This window comes from Triticum aestivum, chromosome 4B (assembly GCF_018294505.1).
Source record: "Triticum aestivum cultivar Chinese Spring chromosome 4B, IWGSC CS RefSeq v2.1, whole genome shotgun sequence".
Taxonomy (NCBI): domain Eukaryota; kingdom Viridiplantae; phylum Streptophyta; class Magnoliopsida; order Poales; family Poaceae; genus Triticum; species Triticum aestivum.
The window spans coordinates 657,064,127-657,076,027 of record NC_057804.1 but is presented as its reverse complement, the minus strand read 5'-3'; the positions used below and the strand labels follow the sequence as shown (position 1 = coordinate 657,076,027).

At 50.2% G+C, this 11,901-nt stretch overlaps 1 protein-coding gene across 1 annotated transcript in view; it reads left to right on the top strand.

Moving 5' to 3' along the window:
- The first annotated feature begins 2,981 nt into the window (after window positions 1–2,981).
- Window positions 2,982–11,901, top strand: part of LOC123093932 (leucine-rich repeat receptor protein kinase MSL1) — an 11,453-nt gene continuing 2,533 nt past the window's right edge. Inside the window, exons 1-5 of the mRNA XM_044515995.1 lie at window positions 2,982–3,221; window positions 3,303–3,522; window positions 3,873–4,031; window positions 4,134–8,177; window positions 8,440–8,521. Of these exons, the coding sequence (XP_044371930.1) occupies window positions 5,236–7,824 (2,589 nt within the window). The 5' untranslated portion in view covers window positions 2,982–3,221; window positions 3,303–3,522; window positions 3,873–4,031; window positions 4,134–5,235 and the 3' untranslated portion in view covers window positions 7,825–8,177; window positions 8,440–8,521. The remainder of the gene's footprint in view (window positions 3,222–3,302; window positions 3,523–3,872; window positions 4,032–4,133; window positions 8,178–8,439; window positions 8,522–11,901) is intronic.

The following is an 11,901-nucleotide window of genomic DNA, read 5'->3' as shown; positions in this document are numbered from 1 at the left end:
AGCATTACATGTAGTGCCGCCTTGTACAGCTCATTAGACCATGGCTTACCCAAACTTTGTTCATTCAGTGTAAACCTTGAGCTTTTTCTATTTAAATTTTGATGGAAATAAGCTTGACATTATGAATGTCAAAATTTCAACATTTTGATGGAGTACAATTGTTACAGTACAGTCAGAATTGTGTATGATTGTGCCTAAAGTAGATAATCTAAAGATATAGACAAAATAATTAGGCGAGCATGTGTGAATCTCTGACAGCAATACAAACTAAGATTCAGTTAATACTAATTAGCTGCATTTGATGTCACTATATTCTCGGAATAACTTCAGTTATAATCTGTACTGAAAAACTTCAGTTAACACTCATTTTTCAGTTAAACTCCTTACAGTTCAGATCATATTTTGATTGTCAATAATAGTGGGCTTTTAAGGCTTTTTTAAGGCAATACTAGTGGATTTTTAGGCTTTTTTTGGAGGAGTGTGTTTCATGCTGGCCTACAGTGATGAACTAGGGCGGGCTAATAATCTGTTTTTGAATTCAATAGATGTGCAGATTTAACAAAGTGCAGCGGGGCTGGCCTTTTCATAGTTTGTAGCATCGGTTTATCTCCAAGGGATTATTGTAGTTCCAGACATTATTGTAGGCATTTTTGGATATATGCATGCATCTTTTTCACTTGTAGATTTTCGCAAATTGTAGACATCTCAAGACTTGCTCTATCACAAGACTTGCTGCTTGCAGCAGCAACACACCAAGAATAAATTAACGGATCAACAAATGGTCCAGGAAACATAGCTACTTGTGGTATCTCTTGATTTTCGAACCAAAACAAGATCCAATACATAAATGAACCAAACACATAGCTCCTACAGATACTGTTGATACAAGTGATACTCTGTATTGATCAACTGACCTGCTGTTGATACTCTGCTAATTGATCTCCTCTTAATTTGCAGGTGAGAAGCAGATATGATCAAGAAATTAAGCATAGCAAAGTCATAGCAACATCAATCTCATAACGTAATAGATACTAGGGATCATGCCCAAACAATTTAACTTGATTACATGATAAATCCCATCCAACTCCATCATCATCCAGCAAGCCTACGAAGGAATTACTCACTCCTGGTGGTGAGCATCATGAAATTGTTGATGGAGGATGGTTGATGATGACAAAAATCTCGCCCCCACCCCCTCTCCGGAGCCCCGAACGCACTCCAAAACAGCCCTCCCGATGAAGACCAAGAGGTGGTGGTGGCTCCATATCATAAAACGCGATGAAACTTCTTCTCCTAATTTTTCTTGGGGAAACGAAATTTATAGAGTTGAGATTAGGGTCAGTGGAGCCTCATGGGCCCCGCAAGGTAACAAGGCGCGCCTAGGAGGGTAGCCGCACCATGTTGCCTTGTGGGCAACTGCCCCCCCCCCCTCCAATGGGTCTTCGTTCTAGTATTTTTTAATATTCCATAAAAAATCTTCAAAAAGTTTCGTCCAATTCTAAGAACTTTTATTTCTAAACAAAAAATAACACCTTGGTAGTTTTGCTGAAAACAACGCCAGCCCGGGTTAGTTTCATTCAAGTCATGGAAATTGGAGTCCAAAACAAGAACAAAAGTATTTGGAAAAGTAGATACGACAGAGACTATCATGCCGGTCTTCGCGACCCTCGGTGGTTTGCGACCATGCAAGAGGAGTTCGGCGTCCTGTTGCGGAACCGGACCTGGCAGCTTGTACCTTGACCCCCACATGCCAATTCATCAGCGGCAAGTGGTTGTTAGGTCATAAGCTCCGTCCCGATGGCACACTCGAGTGGTATAAGGCGCGTTATGTGGACTGCGACTTTTGACAGCGTGCGAGTGTTGACTTCACCGACACATTCACCTCGGTTGTCAAACCGAGCATGATCTGCACCGTTCTCCAGCTCGTTGCGTCGCGTGCATGGCCCGTTCATTAGATGGATGTGTCTAATGCATTTTTGCAAGCAAGTCTTCTGCAAGTAGCCCACCAGCATCGTTGACGACGCGCATCCTGATCATGTCTGCTTGCTCTCCCACTCCTTGTGTGGATCCAAGTAGGCACTGCGTGCCTGGTACCAGCGTATCGAGGCCTTTCTTCATCGGCTCGGTTTCGTTCCACTCGCTTTGATACCATGCAAGAAGGAATAGAGAAGAGATTGATGGAATTGCTGATGTATTATTCCATCAATCTCCTCTCTATTCCTTCTTACAACTACTCCCTTCGTTTCTTAATATATATATATACTGAACTACCCAAAAGTTATATATTAAGGAACGGATTAAGAAACAGAGGGAGTAGTTGCCATAAGACATTTTCCTTCTCAATAATGAAAGCTTTTGAACTAGGATTTGCGAAATAGATTTCAAGAAGGATTACAACTAGGACCCGAAAAACCATAAAACCATGATTCTTTAATCCGACTACAAGCTCTAACCAAACTCTGTTAGGTAAAGTCGACATATCAACGGTTATTATGCCGACTGACCCGATGTGCGACTTTGTTAGAGCCGCTCTCGGGGCATCTCTAACCAAACTCCTAAATTTTAACTCATAAAAAACCGAACTCCTCCAATTTGAGGAGTTAAAATAACTTGAAAACCGAAGTCCTAAACTTATAACTCTTTAAAAAAGGTTGTACACAAACTCATATAAAAACGAAATTTTAAACTACTTAAACCAAAGACGTGGTAGGATTATCATTTTGGATTGAATTTTAAATTTCACATGGAGAGAGGCCAAATCATGTGTAAAACTAAGTTCCTTTGAAAAGAGCCTGTGGCCTGCGTCGTGGGCCCTACCCACCTGGATTTTTTTTTTGAGGGAAGCTACCCACCTGGATGTGTGTGGCCTGGTGGCCTCTTGGGCGGAGAGATACCGGAGCGATCTCAGGCCCAAAAAAGAAAACCGCTGTGTGTTGCTGGCAGGTGGACCCGCGTATGGCTCGCTGGACCGTCTTGTTTCAGCCACCGCGCCTCACAATCCTTTCCTCCCTGCCGCCGCGGATGGCCGACGTGCTCGGCTCCCCCATTCCGGCGGCACTTTTCCGATGCCTCCTCCAGCGTGTGGCCAACGAACTAACTCTAGCCGACACCTCGCGACCTCCCACCGGCCTACAACACATGTGACTTGCCGCCTGCACCGGCAACTCGACGCGGCCGGGAGGTGCGCAAGCTGTTCGGTCTTTTGACCCAACAGAAATCATGTACAGTACTATTTATGATTATTATTTTCTGCATATACTTTGAGTATTTCCAGTTGAGTTCACATGCAATTGCATTTGCAGATCAAAATTCGGGTGTCGGAGAAGTTGGCCGGACGCTCACAAGTCACAAGGCCGAGCTAATGCACGCCCCCCATGAGGCCATGCCCGTGTCTTGAAGCTCGAGATTGCCAGAGAGCTCGCTGGCCGTTGCATGGAGGTCTGGAGGGACTTGGCCCTTGCACTCGACATGTTCCCTTGCGACATCGAGCAGCAGCTCGCTCAGGCAGTTCATGAGTAGAAGGTCTGTTACTCTCCCTGTTGTTTTAGTTAAGTTATCCAAAGGGTTACTTCTCACAATATACAGCATAGTTTCTCGGCAAGAAATCGCAGAAATTTTAGATATTGACATGACGCTCATCAGAGTTTCGCGTGCTTGTAGCAATCAGCTTTGCTGTTCACTGTGTACTGTTCAAGAAGTATTAGGCCATACCTTTCTGTGCTGAACACTTCATCTTCTGTGACGATTGTTTTGTCAAGAATCAGAGGTTTCTGCAAAAGCGACATGCTACAGTATTGGATGAATAAATTATTGAAATACTAGACAAGTTTTGTTACACTACAGCCACTTACATGTTTGCTTGGATTGCACAGGTATTGGAAGCCTTGTCTTCCTCCACAGAACCGGTAGATCTTCTATATAAGATGGATATTGCCGCTTGTGATCATTCTAGAGTGGTCACTTCACCATCAAGTTCATCAGAATCAGATCATGTACTGAAGTATGTGCCATCAATCCGTGAACGGCTAAAGGTGGGTTACATTTGATCTGTGCCTGTGGTAGGAAATTTGGATTTGATTATACGGTGAAGTTTCTGTCCTGAATGTTTCTATAACCTGTGTGGTCTGTTTCAGGACTGGGAGTGGTGGCTAGATATTTGCACCCAAGCACCCCCGTTGGGGGGAAGAGCAAGTTGGGGGAGGTCACATTCAAAGGTGACTGGATGAAGAGGCGCGCCCATGTTGATCTTGGAGACCAAAGTGGCCCGGCTCGTGGCGCGAGGATCCTGATCCACCTCTCTGACCGGCTGAAGGACTTGGCTGCGACGGTGCTGCTGATGATAGCGCCGCCACCAGCCCGATGTACATATCAAGTTAGACTGGAACGAGCTGACGGCGATCTGGGGGCCGATGGTCGCCGTGAGGACGGCCCCCGAGGGCCGAGGGCGCACAGGGTGAAGGAAGGTCAACCTGAGAGTTTTTGCTTGGAAGAAGCTTGCTACCAAGAGGCCGAGAAAGAGGACCACGGCACTACCAGGATACACACTACGTTTGTATGTTGCTTGTCCAGGATATGATACACACTATGACTATGACTTGGATGGATGGGTCAAACCAAAGGGCGAATATTATGCTCCAGTCTAGCGCGTGATGACGAGCAGAGCAGAGCATGCAGTCCGCAGGTTCCCACTCACTCACAGACATGACGAGACCCACCTACGCGCTCCTCCTTCACACCGTCGCGCTGCTCCTCCTCCTCCTGCTGCTGCCGGCGGCTACGACGGTGACCGCGGCGCCCTCGCAGACGCAGTCGCAGGCCGACGCTCTTCTGGCATGGAAGGCCAGCCTCGGCCACCCAGCCGTGCTGTCCAGCTGGACCAACGCAACGCCGGTCTGCTCCTCTTGGCGCGGTGTGGCCTGCGACGCCGCCGGCCACGTCACGTCCCTCAGGCTCCGGGGGTTTGGAGTTGGACTCACAGGCACGCTCGACGCGCTGGACGCCGCGGTGCTCCCGGCTCTGACCACACTCGACCTCAACAACAACAACTTCACCGGCTCAATCCCGGAAAGCCTCTAGCGGCTGCGCTCCCTCGCCGCGCTCGACCTCGGCAGCAACTGGTTGAATGGCTCCATCCCGCCGCAGCTCGGCGACCTCTCGGGCCTCGTCGAACTCCGCCTCTACAACAACAACCTCGCCGGCGACATTCCGCATCAGCTCAGCAGGCTCCCCAGGATCATGCACCTCGACCTGGGCGCCAACTTCCTCACCAACCAGAAGGGCTACCGCAAGTTCTCGCCCATGCCCACCGTCAACTTCCTCTCGCTCTACCTCAACTACCTCGACGGAGGCTTCCCGGAGTTCATCCTCAAGAGCGGCAACATCACCTACCTCGACCTGTCGCAGAACACTCTCTCTGGACCAATACCAGACTCGCTGCCGGAGAACCTCCCCAACCTCATGTACCTCAACTTGTCCATCAATGCCTTCTCCGGGCGGATACCAACGTCGCTGTCGAAGCTGGAGAAGCTCCAGGACCTGCGGGTTAGCCACAACAATCTGACGGGTGGAATCCCCGAGTTCCTTGGTTCCATGTCCCAGCTGAGGGGTCTTGAACTCGGCGGCAACCCGCTCGGCGGATCGATCCCGCCAGTTCTCGGCCGGCTCGAAATGCTACAGCGCCTTGACATCATGAACGCCGGGTTGGTTTCCACTATTCCACCCGAGTTGGGCAACCTTGGCAATGTCAATTCCATGGAACTAGACATGAACCAGCTCACCGGTGTCCTGCCGCCGGAGTTGTCCGGGATGCGCCAGATGCGTGAATTTGGCACATCATCGAACAAACTCACCGGTCAGATTCCACCGGCTTTATTTACGAGCTGGCCAGAGCTCGTATCATTCCAAGTGCAGAACAACTCGTTTTCAGGGAGGATCCCACCGGAGCTCGGCAAGGCAGCCAAGCTGAAAATCCTGTATCTCTTCAGCAACAATCTTGTCGGCTCTATCCCTGCAGAGCTGGGCGACCTAGTGAGCCTGAATCACTTGGATTTGTCGGTGAACTCTCTCACGGGACCGATCCCCAGCTCGTTCGGGAATCTCAAGCAGCTCCTGAGGTTGGCGCTCTTCTTCAACCGGCTCACCGGCACGATCCCAATGGAGATTGGCAACATGACAGCGTTGCAAGTCTTGGACATCAACACCAATAGTTTGGAAGGCGAGCTGCCCACCACCGTCACATGGCTCAGTAATCTCCAATACCTTGCCCTGTTTGACAACAACTTCAATGGCACCATACCGCCGGACCTCGGGAAGGGGCTGAACTTAACTGACGTGGGTTTCGCGAACAACAGCTTCTCCGGTGAGCTGCCGCAGAGACTGTGTGATGGCCTCACGCTGCAAAACTTCACGGCGAACCACAACAACTTCAGCGGCAGGCTGCCGCCCTGCTTGAAAAATTGCACGGGGTTGTTCCGGGTGCGGCTGGAAGGCAACCAATTCACTGGCAATATCTCAGAGATGTTTGGCGTCCATCCCAGCTTGGACTACTTGGATGTCTCGGGGAATCAGCTGACAGGGAACTTATCATCTGATTGGTCACAATGCACCAATCTTACACTCTTAAACATGAACGGTAATCGAATATCTGGCAATATTGATGCAACCTTCTGCGAATTGATCTCTCTCCATTCTCTGGATCTATCAAATAACCAATTCACTGGGGAGCTCCCAAGTTGCTGGTGGAAACTCAAAAGTATGTGGTTAATGGATTTGTCCAACAACGGTTTTTCAGGTGAACTTCCTATATCAACAAGCTTGGGCCTTGAACTCCAGTCACTTCGTCTTGCTAACAATAGCTTTCTTGGAGTTTTTCCATCTATAATTGAAACCTGCAGAGATCTTGTCATCCTAGATCTTGGGAACTACAAGTTCTTCGGTGATATCCCCTCTTGGGTTGGAACGAGTGTTCCTCTTCTAACAGTTCTGAGCCTCCCATCCAACAATTTCAGTGGTGTTGTTCCACCCGAGTTATCCCAACTTTCTTATCTGCAAGTACTGGACCTGTCCAGCAACTCCTTCTCAGGTGAGATCCTCACGGCCATGCCAAACCACAATTGCTCTCTCGAGTCATTTCATCTCGCCGGCAATGGCTTCGTGGGTGCCTTCCCACCGTACCTACGAGGCTGCAACTCCCTGGCCACCCTGGACATCGGGAACAACCGGTTCTTTGGTGGTATCCCCACATGGATCGGGAATCAGCTTCCATCACTGAAAATCCTTAGACTCGGATCAAACAATTTCACCGGAGAAATCCCCACGGAGTTATCAAGGCTTTCGCAACTTCAGCTGCTCGATATGGCCAACAATAGCTTGATAGGATCAATTCCAGTTGCCTTTGGCAACTTGACCTCCATGAGGCATAATGTTCCCCCATTGGTCCGACCGAGGCCAGTTTCCGCTCCTTTGCAGATTATGCCCAATGGCCAAGGCCAACTGCGAGTGGATGAGTTTCCAGCCAGAGTCAACATATCATGGAAGGGCCGTGAGCAGACTTTTCAGAAAAGCATCGGGTTAATAACAGGTATTGATCTATCAAGCAACCGACTTACAGAGAGCATCCCTGAAGAGCTAACATACCTCAAAGGTCTCCGGTTTCTGAACTTGTCCAGAAATGATCTATCAGGCAGTATTCCAGAAAAAACCGGAAGGTTGGAGCTCCTGGATTTCCTTGACCTCTCATGCAATGAACTCTCAGGCACTATTCCTCCTAGCATTTCAAATCTGCGGTCCCTCGGCATGCTAAACCTCTCTAACAACCACTTATAGGGCCGCATACCCACTGGAGATCAGTTACAGACGCTCGTGGATCCATCGATTTATGGCAGTAATCCAGGGCTCTGTGGCTTCCCGTTGTTGAACGTGTGTGAGCCTACATTGGACCAAGGAGCTGAAGTCCACAAAGAACTGAGAGGAGACATGTGGTTGTGGTACTCTGTAATTCTTGGCATTGTTTCCGGCTTCTGGCTTTGGTTTGGAGCTCTGTTCTTCCTGGAGCAGTGGAGGTCTTGTTTTCTCTGTTTTGTTGATGGCTTAGGCAAGAAGATACATGCCAGACGTCAATAAGGCATATATTAGGCTCACATGTGGTAAATCAGCAGCGACGTCATAGCGCCAATTATGTATGTTCCTTTTTACTCCCTCCGTAAGTCTTTTTAGAGATTGCACTACAAACAACATACAGATGTATATAGACTTATTTTAAAGTGTAGATTCACTCATTTTGCTCCGTATATAGTCTAGTGAAATCTCTAAAAAGACTTATATTTAGGAACAGAGGGAGTAGAAAAGTTTGTAAGACTGTACTTATACTGAATTATATATGGTAAGTAAAGTGAAATAATTGGTCCACTAATATAGATGCAGCTTTGTTATCTGACCCAGGTGAAAGAAGAGTTCATTCTACTTGAGGGATTCGATGCATGCATGAGCTGGCTCAGAACGGCTGTACTCACATTTATCCTGGGTAATGAAATTTTCTTTCCCGGCAAAAAGGGGTAACTGTTTTTTGGATTGATTTTATTACAGGTTTTTTTTGGAAAAGGGGTGTAACCCCGGCCTCTGCATCAGAACGATGCATACGGCCACATTTATGATTTTATTACAGGTAACAAGCAAGTAACCAGGTCAATTCTTTTGGGTCTGTTTGGTTCGTTCTTGTGTACTCTTGAGAGCAAGTTTTTACCTTTCTGTCTTGGGCGCTTTTACTTTTCCTGTAATTTTAAACACGCAAAAAAAAAGTGTTTGCTTAAGCTTTTCAGCTTGTTTCGATAAGGCCCTGTTTGAAATAAAGAAACAGCTTAAGAACTTTGGAGGATAGGATTTCCATAGGAATTTTCCCTTTGGTGCCGTTTGGAGCAAAGAAATGAGCAAAAAAATTATATTCTTTCTCGAAAAATAATAATTGTATTCTACATTCCTTTGGAGAAAATAAACCTCATGATTTTTTTTCTTTCAAAAAAGAGGTTAAATCCCCGGCCTCTGCCTCATTGTGATGCACACAAATATCTTTATTAAAGTTGATGTTGGCAGTGCCTTAGCCAGGATATAGCTACGGCCCGGGCCGGCTTCGTACAGTAAATACTATAGCTACAGTATACAAAGTGTTTTACTTCCACGCCCCAGGCGGAACTGGCTCCTCTAACTTCGCTCCTATGAAGTTAGGGAAACAATACCCTAACTTAGTTTGTGAACCATCAGATGAGAAATAGACGGCCAAGATTTTGCACTGTTCACATGGGGCTATAACATACTGTTTGGACGAGCACTGTAGCTAAAATCACTGTTTGTTACCTGTAGCAATTGACACTGTTTAAGAACTGTAGCGATAGATCTCAGCCATTTATTCTAGATCCAACTGATGAAATGTGGCTAAGTTAGGCTCCTAACTTCACAGTAGCTAAGTTAGAGGAGCCGGTTCCGCCCCAGGCATCGCCCGGGCAGCCCGGGCAACAAGGCCAAAATCATCAGCAAAATGAATACGAAACATAGTCAACTACAGAAGAACCTTTGCAAGATATGAATGCAATACTCATGACTAAGTCTACTTTTGCCGCAGCAACACCTCTAAGAAGGAATAAACGTCCTCACGCCGTCATCGTCCCGTTGGGCCAAAGATGATGGAAGAGGACTTTTATCATGTACGGTGAGCCCAACCACTGAAGGCTAAGAGCATCTCCACTCGTTCGGCCCCCCAGCGCATAGGCCGGCGCATTTTCGGGCATCCACCCGGCGATTTTTAGACCCTGGGGGCAACCAAGGCCCCAGCCACGCCCCAGGTGCCGCCCCCAGGGCGCCAGACACGCGTCCCATATTCAAACTTGATCGTTCCCGCTAAAAAAAAACCATAATCCGGCGATCATCGCAATAGTTCGGCGATTCAGTGCCACAGTTCGGCGATCAAATGAAAGGATATGCAGTAGTTTGGCGCACAAAAAAAGGAAGGACGCGAAAGGAATGCATCAAACGTCGAGGTCGACCCCCGGTGTCGTCGTCGGCGTGCGCGGGCTGGGAGGAGTCGGCGCGGCTTCTGGACTAGTTGGCGCGACTTCTGTGCTGCTGGGCATCGCTGAGACATCGTCAGTCGGGCTGGGCGGCGGCGTCAGCGTCGACGTTGGAGTCGCCGGTATTTGGTTCAGGATGAGGCCTCGCTCCGCCAGGAACCACGCCTTGAGCTTCTTGTCGCCGTTCTGAAGCATGTCAGTGCCGCCCATCAAGAAAGCCAGGTCGTTGTTCCTCTTCTTGGCGTCTTGAGCTTTGAGTTTCACGGCGACGTTGGTCCGGAGCAAGTCGAGTTTGAGGGTGTTGTTCGTCATCAAAGTAGCCCACCTTGCCTCAGTTTTCTCCTCTTGCTGGGCGGCCCTGGTTTTGGCGTCAGCGAGGCAATGCTCCATGGACTCTTACACGCGTGCGGCAGCTGACTGGGTGTGTTTCACCTTCTTGGCCCCTTTGTTGCCGTCCGGACGCCCGTCTGCCGCTCCCGGTATCGGCGCGTCCAGCTTGTACGTCTCCTTGGCCTTGGCGCGGGTGCGTCGGATATCCGCCCACTTCTCGCACTTGTCGATCCGTTTGAAGACGTGGAGGTACTTGAACTCTTGGTCGCCGTTGTCGTCGCGGTAAATGGCGAACATGCACGGCAGCTGCGCCGAAGAGCGGGCATCAGTCGACGCGGGCGCGCGCACGGCGAGAGGAATAGGGAGAGGACGGCATGCTGTACCTGGTCTCGACGCTGGTGCCGCTCTTTGGGCGAGCCGCGACCTCCTCGACGATCTCATGCCATTTGTTGCACGCCATTTGGATGAGCCCCCAATGGTTCACCATCGCCTTCGACCCCCGCTGCATGTGGACGCCTTTGCAGTAGGGGTCGACGAACTTGTGCTCGTCGAACTCGGCCTTGATGCGGTACTAATACGTGTCAATGTTCTGGTTCGTGTCGGTGATCGGGTCGAGGCATACGACCTTCCACGCTTCGGCGAGGCACTCATCTTCCTTGGCCGCCCACTTGATGCATGGCTCGCCGGTCTTGGCCGCCCCTTTCTTCTTCTTCTTCTTCTTCTTCTTGCCTTTCCTCGTCGGCCCCGGCTCCTCCTCTTCCTCCTCCTCCGGCTCTTCCTCGCCGTAGTCGAGCTCGGCGTCCATGTCGCCGAGATCAATCGAGCCGTCTTCGGTAGTGAACCCGGGGGAAGCGGCGGCGGCAGCCGAGACAGCTGCGATGATGTCTTCCATGTCAGCCTCCGTCGCGTCGGCGTCGCCAAGATGCGACAAGGAGGAGGATTGCGAGTAGAGGCCGCATCGGAGAGGTGGCGTCGGGGAAGCTGCGTAGTCCGGCGACGAGTACGTGTATGGAGGGTACTGCATGCCGGCGAACGCGGGCGATAGCGTGCGCTGGACCGGGCGCCCATGGGGAAAGGTGATGTTGGGGTTGAAACCACCGTGGACGTCGCCATCGGCATAGCCCGACGACGGCGTGCTCCATGGGTGTGGCGACGACGAGAAGCCGGCCGGAGATCTGACGCTTTGCTGGCTCCAGGCCGCGTGCGGGCCGTGGCCACCGGGCGGATTCATCATGCCCGCGCGAGCCGCCTCGGCTTGTTCGGCAGCCGCGCGCTCCGCCTGCTCCGCCGCCGCCGCCTTCTCCCTGGCCTTCTTGGCCCTGTTGCGCCTATCGGCGGTGACGGCCTCCCGGCGCTGCACTTCCGCCTTCCAGTCGGCGTTGGTCATGCCCGGGGGCTTGGACGGCGGCACCCTCTGCTTCCTCTACTTCGGCTGGTCGAAGGCGGCAGCTGTGGGATCCGTCGCGGCGCGGGGGATCACGTACTTCTTCAGCGGCATGGCGGGCGGCTTGGA